This window comes from Mustela putorius, unplaced genomic scaffold (assembly GCF_011764305.1).
Source record: "Mustela putorius furo isolate JIRA1106 unplaced genomic scaffold, ASM1176430v1.1 tig00000743_pilon_pilon_pilon, whole genome shotgun sequence".
NCBI classification, from domain to species: domain Eukaryota; kingdom Metazoa; phylum Chordata; class Mammalia; order Carnivora; family Mustelidae; genus Mustela; species Mustela putorius.
This window is the reverse complement of record NW_025421464.1, coordinates 3982854-4001135: the sequence shown is the minus strand read 5'-3', so window position 1 is coordinate 4001135 and position 18282 is coordinate 3982854. Positions and strand designations below refer to the sequence as shown.

Sequence of the window (18282 nt, the reverse complement as noted above, 5' to 3'; positions counted from 1 at the left end):
TTAAGGACATCCATCAATCATTGCTGAACACTAATCTAACAGAACACAGACTTCAGTGGCCATACATGACAAAGAATACAGACTACACAAAATTAGTTTGGAAAGGTCATCGAATAAGTAAACAACCACTATGAGCAGCAATAAGAAATCATGAAATAAGGGGCAGCTGGGTGGCTCAGTCTGTTTGAAAAAATGAAAAAATTTTTCATTTTTTTAAAGATTTTATTTATCCATTTGACAGAGAGAGATCACAAGTAGGCAGAGAGGCAGGCAGAGAGAGAGAGAGAGGAGGAAGCAGGCTCCCCGCCAAGCAGAGAGCCCGATGCGGGACTCGATCCCAGGACCCTGAGATCATGACCTGAGCCGAAGGCAGCGGCTTAACCCACTGAGCCACCCAGGCGCCCCTGGGTTTTTATTTTGGGCTCAGGGTCATGATCTCAAGGTCCTGGGATCGAACCCTGCATCCTGACTCATGCTGAGCAATGTCTGCCTGGGTCTCTCTCCCTCTCCCTTTGCCCCTCCCCCTGCACACACGTGCTCTAAATAAATAAATCTTAAAAAAAGAAAAGAGAAGAGAAGAAACCATGAAGTAGCAGATGAATTTGATTTCCAGAACATTAATAATGTCCAGTTTTTCATACTAGCAAACCAAATTCAACAACACATTAAAAGGCTAACTATGTTATGACCATGTGGGATTCATCACTGGGTTGCAAGGATGGATCAAAATACAAAAATCAGTGTGTTACAATTAAAAGAAGGCTAAAAATCACATGATCATCACAACTGATGTAAAAAAAAGTATTTGACAAAATTCAATAGTCTTTCATGATAAAAACTGTTAAACTAGGAACAGAAGAAAATTACCTCAACAAAATGAATGGTATATATTGAAAGCCCACAATTAATATCACACTCAGTGGTGAAAAATTAAAACCTTGTCTTCTAATACTAGGAATAAGACAGAATGCTAACTCCCACTGTTTTTATTTCATATAATACTCCTAGCCAGAGCAATCAGACCAGGAAAAAAAATAAAGAGAACAACCCCACTTACAACATCACCAAAAAGAGTAAAATACTCAGGAATAAACTTAATCAAGGAGATGAAACTGCAAACCTTGGGGTGTTTCGGTGGCTCAGTCGGTTAAGCATTGCCTTTGGCTCAGGTCATGATCCCAGGGGCGGGGGACTGAGCCCCCGCACCCAGCTCCCTGCTCAGTGGGGAGTCTGCTTCTCCCTCTCCCTTCTCCTCACTCGTGTTCTCTCTTTCTCATGTTGTCTCTCTCTCATAAATAAAATAAAAAACTACAAAACTCTGCTGAAAGAAATTAAAGAAGCCACAAATAAATGGAAGGACATCCATATTCATGGGTTGAAAGATTTACAGATTCAGTGCAATCCCATTCAAAATTCCAATGGCATTTTTTTGAAGAAAAAAAACCCTAAAATTCAACTAGAACCCAATATAAAAGCAAAAGCAAAGCAAAGTGTATATAAATTAAAAGTTAAAATTTTTGTTTTTCAAAACAACCATCAAGAAGTGAGAAGCCAGGGCACCTGGGTGGCTCACTTGGTCAAGCAACTGCCTTCAGCTCAGGTCATGATCTTGGAGTCCCAAAATCGAGTCCCGCATCAGGCTCCCTGCTCAGTGGGGAGTCTGTTTCTCCCTCTGATCCTCCCCCCTAATGCTCACTCTCTCTTCTCTCTCTCAAATAAATAAATAAATAAAATCCTTTTTAAAAAAAGAAGTGAGAAGCCAGAGGTATCTGGGTTGCTGAGTTGGCTTAGTCTCTGACAGATGATTTCAGCTCAGTCATGATCTCACCGTGGTGAGATCAAGCCCTTCACACTGAGCCCCATGTAGGGAGGGATCCTTACTTAGCAGGGATTCTACTTGGGATTCTCTCTACTTCTCCCTTTGTCCCTCACCCAAAGCACAAGCAGATGGGCCGGTATACATGCACACTCTCTCTAAAATAAATAAATCTTGGGGAAAAAAAAGTGAGAAGCCAACCCACAAAATGCAAGATAATTTCTGTAAATCGTATACATCCGACAAAAAGTATCTAAATATCTAAGGAGCTGTCGCAAAGGCAATGACTGAAAAACTGGCAAAATACCTAAAAAGACATTTCTCCAAAGATACACAAATGGCCAATAAGCACATGAAAAGATACTCAACATCATTAATCATCAGAGACATGCAAATTAAAACCGAAATAAGATACCACTTCACACCTACTTAGGATGCCTATAATCAAAATAACCAATAACTACTGTTAATGAGGATGTACATAAGTTAGAACTTTCATACAGTGTAAAATGGTGCAACTGCAATGGTTCCTCAAGAAGTAAAACACTGAATTACCAGGTGATACAGCTATTCTTCTCCAGGGATACACCCAGAAGAAATGAAAACATGTCCACACAAAAACCTGAACATGAATATTCACAGCATTATTCATAACAGTCAGAAAACAAATAACCCAAATGGCCATCAAATAATGAATGGATTTTTAATGGTGGCTCAGTGGGTTAAAGCCTCTGCCTTCAGCTCAGGTCATGATCTCAGGGTCCTGGAATTGAGTCCCACATCAGGCTCTCTGCTCAGCGGGAGCCTGCTTCCCTTCCTCTCTCTCTGCCTGCCTCTCTGCCTACTTGTGATTTCTCTCTCTCTGTCAAATAAATAAAATCTTAAAAAAAAACAAAGTCACTTATGGTTTGTCTCCCTCCCAATCCCATCTTGTTTCATTCATTCTTAAAAAAAAAAAAGAAAGAAAAAAAATTTTCAGACAATGGAATATTATTCAGCAATAAAAAGAAATGAAGCACTGGTAAAATCTGTATCACGAACCCTGAAAATACTAAGCTAAGTGAAAGAAGCCAGTCACAAAGGACCAGATTATTATAGGATTCCATCTACACAATATGTCCAGAGTCAACTAAACTATAGAGACAGTAAGTAAATCATTGGTTGCCTAGGGCTAAGCAGACGTGGCACTTGGAGTGAGAACTAAGAGATGCAGAGAACTATACATTAACAATGGGTATATTGTATGGTGTGTGAACTACAAATCAATAAAACTAAGACAAAAAAAAAACAAAAAAATTTTAGGAGAATTTTTTTATTTTTCTACGCTAAAGGTTTTACTACCAATGGATCCTCACTAGAAGAAATTCTACACTTGATCTTAGCTGAAAGGCAAAGAAGTTTTAAGAAATTCTAAAGGAGGGGGCCTGGGTGGTTCAGTGGGTTAAACCTCTGCCTTCAGCTCAGGTCATGATCTCAGGGTCCTGGAATTGAGTCCCACATCAGGCTCTCTGCTCAGCGGGAGCCTGCTTCCCTTCCTCTCTCTCTGCCTGCCTCTCTGCCTACTTGTGATCTCTCTCTCTCTCTCTCTGTCAAATAAATAAATAAATAAAATCTTAAAAAAAAAAAAAAAGAAATTCTAAAGGATGTACTTCAGGAATAAAGACAATGATTCTTAAAAGAAGTTCTGCGACTCAAGATAAAAAAGTGACTAAGAGGGGCGCCTGGGTGGCTCAGTGGGTTAAAGCCTCTGCCTTCAGCTCAGTTAATGATCTCAGGGTCCTGGGATCAAGCCCCCAGCCGGGTTCTCTGCTCAGCAGGGAGCCTGCTTCCTCCTCCCATTCTGCCTGCCTCTCTGCCTACTTGTCTGTCAAGTAAATAAAATCTTTAAAAAAAAATAATGTTTACCTAATGGTACACATTAGGTAAATATAAAATATGTGAAAGAACATCTAATTTGAGGATTTAAAAATATAAAGCTAAAATACTGAAATGAAAATCAGGAATGAAGATAACTGGAGTTTATTTCTAAGATCTTCCTATTGCTCAGCAAGGCAAAGATACTGATTAACTTTTGTGATGTTAATATGCAAGTTAAAATTTCAAAACAAAACAGTAAAAAATTAAAAACAGAGTGCACATATTTCAAACCAGTATGGAGAAAAGAGATTTGAGAGAAAAAGAAATACGAATCCAGAAGAATGCAGGAAGTAAACAAAAAGAGAAAAATGAAATATGTAGAGAAAGTTCTTTTACAAAATGATAGATTACACATGCATGTCTGAATCTCCTTCCAAATTCCGTCTAAACTCTAGCAAAAGGGACACCTGGGTAGCTTAGTTGATTGGACATTTGCCGTCAGCTTAGGCTATGAACTGAGGGTCCTGGGATAGAGCCCCACATCAGGCTCCATGGTCAGCAAGGAGCCTGTTTCTCCCTCTGCCTGCCACCCCCCATGCTTGTGGTTTCTCTCTGACAAGTAAATAAAATCTTTTTTAAAAAATGTACCCCCAAGGCGCCTGGCTGGCTCAGTGGGTTAAAGCCTCTGCCTTCAGCTCAGGTCACGATCCCAGGGTCCTGGGATTGAGCCCCGAATCGGGCTCTCTGCTCAGCAGGGAGCCTGCTTCTCTTCCTCTCTCTCTGCCTGCCTCTCTGCCTACTTGTGATCTCTGTCAAATAAACAAATAATACAATCTTTAAAAAAAAAAAAAAAAGTCCCCCCCAAAATCCTTACGTCCTGATATTAAAACTCTTGTGTAATTCCCCTGACAGTGACACAAGGCTGGCTTATACAACCACAGAATATGGTGGAAGTAGCATTGTACTATATTTAAAGCTAGGTCATAAAAGCATTACAAACTTTTGCCTTGATCCCTAGGATTGCTTATTCTGGGAGAAGTCAGTAAACATTTAAGTGGTCCTATGGAGATTTCTAGGTAAAAAGGAAATGAAGCCTCCCACTAAAGCCAGCACCAATTTGCTAACCATGAGTGAGCCACCTTGGAAGTAGATCTTCCTTCCAGTCCTAGTCAAGACTAAAGATGAATGCAGCCTGATTATCTAACTGATATCAAGAGGTACCAAGAGAGACCTTAAGCCACAACTGCTCTGGCAAGCTACTCCCAAATTTCTCAACCATAGAAACTGCAGAAGATAAGTAATTATTATTTTAAGCCCCAGAACTTCTGGATAATCTATTGTATAGCAACAGGACACTAACAGAGAAACCATGGTATAATCTTGGCTAAGTACTAGGGTAATATAAGATCTCTGCTCTAAATTACATGAAAAAAAAACTTACACTGAAGTACTAGCCTAACATGCTTAAAACCTATCCTTAAGTTCTTACAATTCAAATAGAATGGTATGTGCTTATTTTACATTTGGTAATGATTTATTTCTTAAAAGGCAAAATAAAGAATAGGATGAATTATGGGACAGTGACCATTTAATTTTTCATACAAACTGGAAAGGTTTTGATCGTGAACAGGGACAAGATGAGATGTTGTGTCAACAGGAATAAACCCGACCTATACTAGGCAAACCATGACATAACGCCACCCTAATTATGCACTATAGGTATGGAAATTTAAACTGCTAAAATAATGTGGTATAAAAGAAAAAGTATTAGATTCAGGAGACTGCAATAAATTACAAGCATCATCATAATAAAAAATTATTAGTTTGGGTACCTGGGTGGCTCAGTCAGTTAAGCATCTTACTTTTGATTTTGGCTCAGGTCATGACCTCAGGATTGTGAGTCCTGTATCAGGATCTGTGCTGGGCATGGAGTCTGTTTAAGATTCTCTCTCTCCCTTTCCCTCTGCCCTTAAGAAAAAAAAAAAAAACTAGTTTGGGGGCACCTGGATGGCTCAGTCAGTGGAGATGCAATTCTTGATCTCAGGTTATGATTTCAAGATCCACCTGGGTGTAGAAATCACTTAAAACCAAAATCTTAAAAAAAAAATGACTCAGTAGGTTAAAGCCGCTGCCTTCAGCTCAGGTCTTGATCTTGGGGTCCTGGGATCGAGCCCCACATCGGGCTCTCTGCTCAGCAGGGAGCCTGCTTCCTCCTCTCTCTGCCTGCCTCTCTTCTTACTTGTGATCTCTAATAAATAAATAAAATCTAAAAAAAAAAAAGGGCACCTGGGTGGCTTAGTCATTGTGTGTTTGCCTTCCACTCGGGTCATGATCCAAGGGTCCTGGGATAGAGCCCCTGGGGTGAGCTTCCTGCTCAGTAGGAAGCCTGCTTCTCCCTCTCCCACTCTCCCTGCTTAAGTGTTTCTTCTCTTCAGGTATCTCTCTCAAATAAATAAATAAATAAATCTTAAAAAAAAAAACAAAAACTAGTTTGGTGAATAATCATATGCTGGGAACCATTTTAAAGAATTTTACATGTACTAATTCATTTAATACAATCTCCCGGTAATGAGCTGAGTAATGGCTCCCAAAATATGTCCACATCCTATTTCCTGAAACCTACAAACGTGACCTTACTTGGAAGAAGGGTCTTTACACATCTAATTAGGAATTTCTAGATGGTAGCATCCCGATTATCCAGCTGCACCTTAAATCTAGTAACAACTGTCCTGTTAAGAAACATACAGAAAGTAGAAGAAAAAAAAGGCCATGAGAAGATAGGCAGAGATTAAAATTATGTAGCCAAAAGCCAAGAGACACCTAGAGCCACCAGGTGGTAGCAAAAGGAAGGAAGGATTCTCCCCAGAGTTTTAAAGCAAATGCAGCTATTCTGACATCTTGCCTTCAGACTTCTAGCCTCCAGAACTGTGAGAAATTCTCTATTTTAGGTCACCAAGTTTGAGGTAATTTGTTATAGCAGTCACAGGAAATTAATACACTCCCAATGACATAGATACTACTATCAACATTTTGCCAATGATGAAACAAGCACAGAAATGTTAAGTAATCAAATAAACCAGAAGATCTGGGGATATGAATAAAAAGTAATAAAATGTAATTTAAAAAAACTGGTTTGGAAACAGTATTTGGAGGCTGGTCATAGGGACTGAGTTTGCTGTCAAAACTTAGCTGAGCTTAATAAATGAAGAAGAAATGAAAGAATCATTATTTTGCAACCTGAACAGATGATGGCATTTTAATATATATCCACAAACTATTTGATATTACTCCCTTCAAAAGATGGAACCTAATACCCTGTCTCTTGAGTGCAGGCCAGATTTAGTTACTCTCTTCTAATGAACAGAATGTGGCAAGAAAGGATAGTATGTGACTTCCAAGGTGAAGGCATAAAAAGAAATGCCACAACAATGCACAAGATACAATTCTGTAACATCGATAACTAAAATGGGTACTGACAGAGCTGTAAAGGAAAAGCTTTTGTATATTATTGAAATTAAGTGGTTATCAACCCTACAGGAAATACTGAAAATGGTCCTCTAAAATAGAAAGCTTAAAAGTCATATACACCAGAAATGAACAGAGACAATATACAGTAACAGTCACCTTACAGGCAATACAATAGCACTAAAATCCTATCTTTCAATAGTTACCCTGAATGTAAACGGGTTAAATACCTCAATCAAAAGACACAGGGTTCCAGAATGGATAAAAAAGTAAGACCTTTTCATATGCTGTCTGCAAGAGACTCACAGACACCTCCAGATTTAAAGTGAGGGGGTGGAAAACCACTTACCATGCTAATGGACATCAAAAGAAGTCTGGGGTGGCAATCCTTGTATAAGACAAATTAGATTTTAAGCCAAAAACTACAATAAGAGATGAGGAAGGACACTATCCTACTTAAAGAGTCTGTCCAACAAGAAGATTTAACAATTTTAAATATCCAGGGGCACATGGGTGGCTCAGTGGATTAAGCCGCTGCCTTCGGCTCGGGTCATGATCTCAGTGTCCTGGGATCGAGCCCCGCATCAGGCTCTCTGCTCAGCAGGGAGCCTGCTTCCCCCTCTGTCTCTGCCTGCCTCTCTGCCTACTTGTGATCTCTCTCTCTGTCAAAAAAATAAATAAAATCTTAAAAAAAAAAAAATTAAATATCTATACCCCTAACATGGGAGCAGCCAATTATATAAATCAGTTAATATCAAAGAAATATACTGACAGTAACACAATAATAGTAGGGGAGTTTAACATCCCCCTCACTGAAATGAACAGATGATCTAAGCAAAAGATCAACAGAGAAATAAAGGCTTTAAATGACACAATGACCAGATGGACATCACAGATATATTCAGAACACTCCAACCCAAAGCCACAGAATACACATTCTTCTCTAGTGTACATGGAACATTCTCCAGAACAGATCATATCCTGGGTCACAAATAAGGTCTCAACTGGTACCAAAAGATTAGGATCATTCCCTGCATATTTTCAGGCTGCAATGCTTTGAAACTAGAACTCAATCACAAGAGAAAAGTTGGAAAGAACTCAAATACAGGGAGGCTAAAGAGCATCCTACTGATGGATGAATGAATCAACCTGGAAATTAAAGAAGAATTTTTAAAAATTCATGGAAACCAATGAAAATGAAAACACAACTGTTCAAAATCTTTGGGACACATCAAAGGCAGTCCTGACAGCAAAGTATATAGCAATACAAGCCTTTCTCAAGAAACAAGAAAGTGGACGCCTGGGTGGCTCAGTCAGTTAAGGAGCTGCCTTTGGCTCAGGTCATGATACCAGCGTTCTGGGATCAAGTCCCACATCAGGCTCCTTGCTCGGCAGGGAGCCTGCTTCTCCTTCTGCCTCCTACTCTGCCTGCCTGTGCTTTCTCTCTCGGACAAAAAAACAAAATAAAAAACAAAAACAAACAAACAAAACAAACAGACCAAGAAAGGTCTCTCAAAAACAAAAACAAAAACAAAAAACCACACCCTAACCCTATACCTAAAGGAGCTGGAGAAAGAACAGCAAAGAAAGCCAAACCTCAGCAGGAGAAGAGAAATCATTAAGATCAGAGTAGAAATCAAAGAAAAAGAAACCAAAAGGACAGCAGAACAGATCAACGAAACTAGGAGCTGGTTCTTTGAAAGAATTGGTAAGATTGATAAACCCCTGGCTAGATTTGTCAAAAACAAAATAGAGGGGCGCCTGGGTGGCTCAGTGGGTTAAGCCTCTGCCTTCAGCCCAGGTCATGATCCCAGGGTCCTGGGATCGAGCCCCGTGTCAGGCTCTCTGCTCGGCAGGGAGCCTGCTTCCCTTCCTCTCTCTCTGCCTGCCTCTCTGCCTACTTGTGATCTCTGTCTGACAAATAAATAAATAAAATCTTAAAAAAAAAAATAGAAAAGATCCAAGATAATAAAATCATGAATGAAAGAGAAGAGATCACAACCAGCACCAAAGAAATACAAACAATTATAAGAACATAGTATGAGCAACTATATTCCAGAAAATTTGACAATCTGGAAGAAATGGATACATTCCTAGAGATGTATAAATGACCAAAACTGAACCAGGAAGAAATAAAAAATCTGAACAGACCTATAACCAGTAAGGAAACTGAAGCAGTTATCAAAAATTTCCCAACAAGAGCCCAGGGCCAGATGGCTTCCCAGGGGAATTCTACCAAACATTTAAAGAATTAGTACTTATTCTCCTGAAATGGTTCCAAAAAATAGAAATGGAAGGAAAACTTCCAAACTCATTTTATGAGGCCAGCATTACCTTGATCCCCAAACCAGACAAAGACCCCATCAAAAAGGAAAATTACAGACCAATATCCTTGATGAACACAGATGCAAAAATTCTTACCAAAATACTAGCCAATAGGATCCAACAGTACATTAAAAGGATTATTCACCATGACCAACTGGAATTTATTCCTGGGCTGCAAGGGTGGTTCAACATCTGCAAATCAATCAATGTGGTATAGTACATTAATAAAGGGAAGAACAAGAACCATATAATACTCTCAACAGATGCAGAAAAAACATCCCTTCGTGATTAAAACTCTTCACAGTATAGGGATAAAGGGTACATACCTCAATATCATCAAAGCCATCTGTGAAAAACCCACACCAAATATCATTCCCCATGGAGAAAAACTGAGCGCTTTCCCTCTAAGGTCAGAAACATAGCAGGGATGCCCACTATCACCACTGCTATTCAAAATAGTACTAGAAGTCCTAGCTTCAGCAATCAGACAACAAAAATAAATAAAAGGCATCCAAATCGGCAAAGAAGTCAAACTCTCACTCTTTGCAGATAGTATGGTACGTTTTGTGGAAAATCCAAAAGACTCCATCCCCAAAACTGCTAGAACTTATACAAGAATTCAGTAAAATGAAAGGATATAAAATCAATGCACAGAAACCAGTTGCCTTTCTATACACCAACAGCAAGAAAGAAGAAAGAGAAATTAAGGAGTTGATCCCACTTACAATCACACCCAAAACCATAAGATACCTAGGAATAAATCTAACCAAAGAGGCAAAGAACCTGTACTCAGTATAAAATACTCATGGAAGAAACTGAGGAAGACACCAAAAAATGGAAAAACGTTTCATGCTCATGGACTGGAAGAACAAATATTGTGAAATATCTTTGCTACCTAGAGCAATCTACACATTTAATGCAATCCCTATCAAAATACCATCAACATTTTTCAAATAAATCCAAATAATCCTAGAACTTGTATGGAACCAGAAAAGACCCCGAAAGGCCAGAGGAATGTTGAAAAAGAAAACCAAAACTAGTGGCATCACAATTCTGGACTTTAAGCTCTATTACAAAGCTGTAATCACCAAGCAGTATGGTACTGGCACAAAAAAAGACACATAGATCAATGGAACAGAATAGAGAGCCCAGAAATGGACTCTCAACTCTGTGGTCAACTAATCTTCAACAAAGCAGGAAAGAATGTCCAATGGAAAAAAGACAGTCTCTTCAACAAATGGTGTTAGGAAAACTGGACAGCCACATGTAGAAGAAACTGACCATTTCCTTACACCACACACAGAAACAGACTCAAAATGGATGAAAGACCTAATGGTGAGACAAGAATCCATCCAAATCCTTCAGAACACAGGCAGCAACCTCTTCGACAGCCACATCAACTTCTTCCCAGGAACATTGCCAAAGGCAAGAAAAACAAGAGCAAAAATGAACTACTGGAACTTCATCAAGATGAAAAGCTTTTGCACAGCAAAGGAAACAGTCAACAAAACCAAGACCAACAAAATGGGGGAAGGTATTTGCAAATGACATATCAGATAAAGGGCTAGTATCCACAATCTATAAAAAACTTAAACTCAATACCCAAAGAACAAATAATCCAATCAAGAAACGGACAGAAGACACAGACATTTCTGCAAAGACATCCAAATGGCCAACAGACACATGAAAACGTGCTCAACATCACTTGGCATCAGGGAAATACAAATCAAACCCACAGTGAGATACCACCTCACACCAGTCAGAATGGCTGGAAACAACAGGTGTTGGCAAGGATGTGGAGAAAGGGGAACCCTCCTCACTACTGGTGGGAATGCAAGCTGGTGCAGCCACTCTGGAAAACAGTATGGAGGTTTCTCAAAAGTTGAAAGTAAAGCTACCCTATAACCCAGCAATTGCATCACGGGGTATTTACCAAAAGGATACAAATGTAGTGATCCGAAGGAGCATGCACACCCAAATGTTTATAACAGCAGTGTCCACAATTGCCAAACTATGGAAAGAGCTTCGATGTCCATGAACAGATGAATGGACAAAGAATATGTGATACACACACACACACACACACACAATGGAATATTACACAGACATAAAAAAGCCCCCAAACCCTGCCATTTGCAACAATGTGGATGGAACTAAATGGTATCATGCTAAGTGAAATAAGTCAGAGAAAGACAATACCATATGATCTCATCAATATGAGGAATTTGAGAAACAAGACAGAGATTCATATGGGAAGGGAGGGAAAAATGAATCTAAACAAAACCAGAGAAGCAGACAAACCATAAGAGACTCAATCTGAGGAAACAAACTGAGGGTTGCTGGACTGGAGGGTGGTAGGAGGGATGGAGTCACTAGGTGATGGACACTGGGGAGGGTATGTGCTATGTATGGTGAATGCTGTGAATTCTGTTAAGACTGATGTATCACAACTGTATCCTTGAAACAAATAATACATTATATGTTAATAATAAAAAGAAAAACTAAGCGGTTATAAATTCAAATTAGAGTATTATAACTTTAGGACTTTAAATGTAATCCCCATGGTAACCACAAAAGAAAACAGTTACAGAATATACACAAAAGGAAATAAGAAGACAATGGAAATGTTTCACTATCAATTAAACACAATGACAGTAATGAAGGAAATGAATGACAAAAGAGCTCTAACATATATGGAAAACAAAGAGTAAAATGAGGAAGTCCCTCTTTACCAGTAATTAGTTTACATGAAAATGGGCTGAACTCTCCAATCAGAAGACAGAAATTGGCAGAATGGATTTAAAACATCATCCAATCATATGTTGTCTACAGAAGACTCATTCTAGATCCAAAGACACAAATGGGCTAAAAGTAAAAGGATGGAAAAAGATATTCCAAGTAAACTATCAATAGTAACCAAAAGACTGCTGAGTTAAGTCTACTAAAGTCACACAAAACAGACTTTTTAAAAAAGATTTTATTTATTTATTTGATAGAGAGAGAGAGAGAGAGAAAGAAAAGAGTATGAGCGGGGGGAGGAGCAGAGAAAGAGAGAGAAGCATACTCCCCAAGGAGCAAGAAGCCCTATGGTACCCGATTCCAGGACTCCGGGATCACGACCTGAGCCACAGGCTGACATTTAACTGAATGAGCCACCCAGGCACCTCCAAAACGACTTTAAATCAAAAAAAGTTGTGAGAGCCAAGCTGGCTCAGTCAGGGGAGCTTGAGACACTTGATCTCAGAGTCATAAATTTGAGCCCCACATTAGGTATAGAGATTAAATTTAAAAATACATAAACAGAACTTTAAAAAAAAAAGGTTGAGACAAAAGATGTTACAATATTAACAAATTAATTAATAATTAATTATTAATAAAAGGCCCAAAACAGCAGGAATATACAGTGATTTATAAACATTTACACAATTATAAAAATTTAGTAATAACAGACCATCAAAATAAATGAAGCAAAAACTAACAGGCTTGAAGGTAGAAATAGACATTTCTCAGCATACTGGAAGGATTATATATGAAGTGGGTTTATTCGTGGCATTCAAGGATGGTTCAACATACAAAAATTAATCAATGTAATACACTATATTGAAAGAATAAACGGAAAAAATCACAATCATCTCAATTGATAGAGAAAAGGCACCTGACAAAATTTAACACCCTTTTATGATAAAAACATTCAACAAAGTAGGAACAGAAGGGAACCACCTCAGTTCACTAATAAAGGCCATATATGAAAAATGCACACTGACATCATATTCAATGATGAAAGAATGAAAGCTTCTTGAAGACCAGGAATAAGGCAAAGATGCCCACTCTTACCACTTCCATTCAACACAATCCTGGAAACCTGAACCAAAGCAGTTAGGCAAGAAAAAGAAATCAAAAGCACCCAAATAGGAAAAGAGTAAAATTCTGTTTGAAGATATGATCTTATATATAGAAAACCCTAGAGATTCCACAGAGAAAAACTGTTAGAACTAATAAATTCTGCAAACTAGCAAGATACAGAAATCAACACATAAAAACCTGCTGTATTTCTGTTCATTAACAATCAACAATCCAAACAGAAAATTAAGAACACAGATCTATTTATAAAATCAGTAGGTTAAGCATCTGCCTTCCATTCAGGTCATGATCCCAGGGTCCTGGAATTAAGCCCCAGTCAGCCCCACTCTGCTCAGTGGGGAGCCTGCTTCTCCCTCTCCCTGGCCTACCCCTACTCTTCTTTTTTCTCTCTCTCCCAAATGTATAAAACCTTAAAAAACAAAACAAAAACAAACAGTAAGACACCTACGAATTAACCAGTGAGGTAAAAGACTTGTAACACTGAAAACTGTAAAACACTGTTGAAAGAAATTAAAAGACGCAAATAAATGGAAAGACATCTTGTGCTTATGGATTAGAAGTCTTCATACTAAGATATTAATACTACCCAAAGCAGTCCACAGATTCAGTGTAACTCCTATCAAAAAACCAAGGATGTAAAAACAAACAAAGAAATAAACAATGACGTTCCTTGCAGAAACCAAAAATCCATCCTAAAATTCATATACAATCTCCAGAGACGTTGAATAGCCAAAATAATCTTGAAAAAGAAGAACAAAGTTAGAGGATTTAGATTTCCTGATTTCAAAATTTAGTACAAAGCTGCAATAATCAAAACATTGTGGTGCTGGCATAAAGACATACAAACTTATTCCACTGGACTTAAAGAGCCCAAAAATAAACTCTGACAGATAAAGTAAAATGATTCCTGCCAAAGGTGCCAAGGCCATTCATTGGGGAAAGGACAGTCTTTTCAACAAATGGTGCTGGGAAAACCAAATCTCCACTTGCAAAAGAATAAAGTTGGACCCTTACCTAACACCATTTACAAAAATTAAAAATGGATCAAAGACCTAAATGTTAAGACCTAAAAATATAAAACTCTTAGAGGAAAATAGGACAAATGTTTCACAACATGGATTTGGCAATAAGTCCAATGACACCAAAGGTATAGGCAACAAAAGAAAAAAAATAGATAAACTGGACTTCACAAAAATTTCAAACTTTTGTGCAAAAGAAACTATCAACAGAATGAAAAGGCAACCTACAAAATAGGAGAAAATATCTGAAATCATTCATCTAAAGGATTAATATCCAGAATATCCAGAGAACTAAAATTCAACAACAAAATCTTAATTCAAAAACAGACAAAGTGTTTGAACAGACATTTCTCCAAAGAATGGCCAGTAAGCACATGAAAAGACACTTAACACCATCAATCATTAGGGAAATCCAAATCAAAACCACAATGAAATACCACCTCACACCCATCAGGAGGGCTACTATCAAAAAATCAAGATATTAACAAATGTTGCCAAATATGTGGAGAAATTATAACCCTTGTGTACCAATGCTGGGAGTGTAAAAGGATATAGCTACTGTGGGAAACAGTATAGTGGCTCCTCAAAAACGTAAAAATAGAATTACCATAAGATCCAATAATCCCACTTCTGCTATATACTCAAAATAATTCAAAGTAGGTTCTAGAAGAGGTGTTTATACACACAAGTTCATAGCAGCATTATTCACAATAGCTAAAATGTGGAAGTAACCCAAGGGTCCATCAATGGATCAATGGATAAACAAAATGTGATCTATACATACAAATGCAATAATATTAGGAAGGAAATTTGACACATGCTGTAAGATGGATGGACTTTGAGGACATTATGCTAAGTGAAGTAAGCCAGCCAGAAAAAGATGACTCCACTTATACGAGATACCCAGAGCAATCAAAATCAGAGACCAAAAGTACAGCAATAGTTACCAAGGGCTCAGGGGAGAAGGGGATGTGGATGTGTTGTTCAATGGCACAGAGTTTCAATTCTGCAAGACAAAAAGTTCTAGAGATGGATGGTGGTGATGACTGCACAATGATATGAATGTACTGAGTACCACTGAACCACAGACTTAAAAATGGTTATGACAGGGATGCATATAGGTGGCTCAGTTGGTTAAGCTTGGTTTCAGCTCAAGTCATGGTCTCCAGATCCTGAAATCAAGCCCTGCAACTTACTTTCTTATGGTTCAGCAAAATCAAAAGTAACTATCTAGAGAGAGAAAGCAAACGTCACAAGATGTTATTAACTGGTCAGTCCAGGCCAAGTGATTACAAGTATTCACTATACCATTCTTCTGACTTTTCTGTATCTTAGATTTTTTTTAAAGTAACTTTGTTGTTGTTGTTGTTGTTGTTTTTTAAAAAAGAATATAGGGGCGCCTGGGTGGCTCAGTGGGTTAAAGCCTCTGCCTTCGGCTCGGGTCATGATCCCAGGGTTCTGGGATCAAGCCCCACATCGGGCTCTCTGCTCAGCAGGGAGCCTCCTTCCCCTTCTCTCTTTGCTTGACTCTCTGCCTACTTGTGATCTCTCTCTCTGTCAAACGAATAAATAAAATCTTTAAAAAAAAAAAAAAGAAGAAGAAGAAGGAGAAGAATATAAAGAGTATCCCATCACAATGAGATACCTGACACTATTAGAATGGCTACAACAAGAAAATACTGACAATAACAAGTGTCTGACAAGGATGCAAACATCCTTATATATTTGTGGTTGGAATACAAAATGGTAAAGTCAATATGGAAAATCTTTCGCCTACTTCTTATAAATTTCAACACATTTACCATACAACCCAACAATCCCATTTCTAGGTATTTACCTTAGAGCAGAGTTCTTAACCGGAGGTTATTCTACACTATGCAACTTTTTTTTTTTTTAAACAACTGGCACAAGGTGCAGGTGGCTACTGTTATCTAATGGGTAGAAGAAGCAAGGGATGCTGCTAAACATCCTACTGAGCTCTCCACAACAAAGAATTAATTTTCCAGCCCAACATGTCAATAGTACCAAGATTAAGAAATCCTGCCTAAAGAAATAAAAGCAACATTCACCTAAAAGCTATACAGAAATGTTAATAGTACCTCTGCTCATAATTACCAAAAATGTGAAACAACCCCAAATCCCTCAACAGATAAACTGATAAACTGTGGTGCAACAAAAAGAAACAAACTACTGATACATGAAACAACCTGTATGTATCTGGAACACATCATGCTCAGTGAAACCCAGTCTCAAAAAGTTACATAAGTCCAAAAAAAAAGTTACATATGTATTATTCCGCTTATAGTGACAATCTCCAAAAGACAAAACAACAGAGATAGATAACAAATCCATGGCTGTTAAGAGTAGAGTGTGGGTAGGACTACAAAGTGCAGTACAAGGGAGGTTTCTGGTATGATGGAACAATTCTATATCCTCATTATGGTGTTACAAAAATCTGTACATGTGTTAAAAATTCATACAACTGTACACCAAGAGAAAAAGCCAATTTTACTCTATGATTTTTTTAAAAGTAGCATTAAAAACATTTTAAAAACCACATTTTAAAAAAAGAGGATTTATTCTGGGGGGGGGCAGAGGAAAGAGAATCTCCAGCAGACACCTCACTGAGCATGGAGCATGAGGAGGGGCTTGATCCCACTACCCCAAGAACCTGACCGAAGCCATAACTGAGTTAGATGCTTAAACAACTAAAACACCCAGGTACCTCCCCAAAACACACTGTTTTTAAAAGGCTACATCCCCTATGTGCTATGCTGATAGTGTCTCCCCAAAATTCATGTCCACCTGAAATCTCAGAATGTGACCTTATTTGGTCTTATACGATCTTTGTAGATATAATCATTATGATAAGATCATACTGGATTAGGGTGGGCCCTAGTTCAATGACTTGTGTCCTTATAAGAAAAATTTGTGGACATATAGGCATGCACAGAGTAAAGGTGATATGAAAACACATAGGGAGAATGCCACACAAAGACAGAGGCATAAAGAAATGCAAGGAAGGCCAGCAACCACCAGAAGCTATGAGAGAGGCATGGTACAGATTCTCCTTCTTAGAAGTTCAATCCTACTGACACCTTGTTTTGGTCTTTTAGACTCCAATACTGTGACAGAATAAGGCTCAGCTGTTTTAAACTAACCAGTATGTGGCAACTTGTTACAGCAGTTCTAGGAAAATGAAATATCCTATGACTCTATTTATATGACATTCTGGAAAAGGCAAAACTATTGGGACAGAAAACACATCAGTACTTCCTAGGGGACAGAGCTGGGGAGAAATGTATGACCACAAAGGAATAAAACTGTCAAAATTCAAAGACCTGTATACTAGAAAAGGATGAATTTTACTATGCCCAAGTTACATCTTAATAAACTTAACTGCAGGGGCACCTGAGTGGCTCAGTCAGTTAAGCGTCTGCCTTTGGGTCAGGTCACATACCAGGGTCCTTGGGATCCAGCCCTGTGTCAGGCTCCTTGCTCAGTTGGGAGCATGCCTCCCCCTCTCCCTCTGCCTGCCTGTGCTCTCTCTCCCTCTGTGTCAAATAATAAATAAAATCTTTTAAAAAGAAAAATAAAAAAACCCGGGGCGCCTGGGTGGCTCAGTGGGTTAAGCCGCTGCCTTCGGCTCAGGTCATAATCTCAGGGTCCTGGGATCGAGTCCCACATCATGCTCTCTGCTCAGCAGGGAGCCTGCTTCCCTTCCTCTCTCTCTGCCTGCCTCTCCGTCTACTTGTGATTTCTCTCTGTCAAATAAATAAATAAATAAAATCTTAAAAAAAAAAAAGAAAAAGAAAAAACCCTTTAAAAAATTCCCAATCTGAATGACCCCCCCAAAATCCTAATCTAGTTTGTACAATTATAGAAAAAAAAAAATTGACTCTAGCTCTCCTGTGTATCTTGGGGAGGTCTCTCCAGGAC

The 18282-nt window shown here is 38.5% G+C and overlaps 1 protein-coding gene across 6 annotated transcripts in view; it reads right to left on the bottom strand.

Annotated features, from left to right (window-relative positions):
• ITCH (itchy E3 ubiquitin protein ligase) overlaps positions 1-18282 on the bottom strand; it is a 130156-nt gene that overhangs the window by 94412 nt on the left and 17462 nt on the right. Inside the window, exon 3 of one of the 6 annotated variants that reach the window (XM_045084101.1) lies at positions 9560-9655. The exons of the other annotated variants lie outside the window; for them this stretch is intronic. Within the exon in view, the coding sequence (XP_044940036.1) occupies positions 9560-9592 (33 nt within the window). The 5' untranslated portion in view covers positions 9593-9655. The remainder of the gene's footprint in view (positions 1-9559; positions 9656-18282) is intronic. 6 annotated transcript variants of the gene reach the window in all.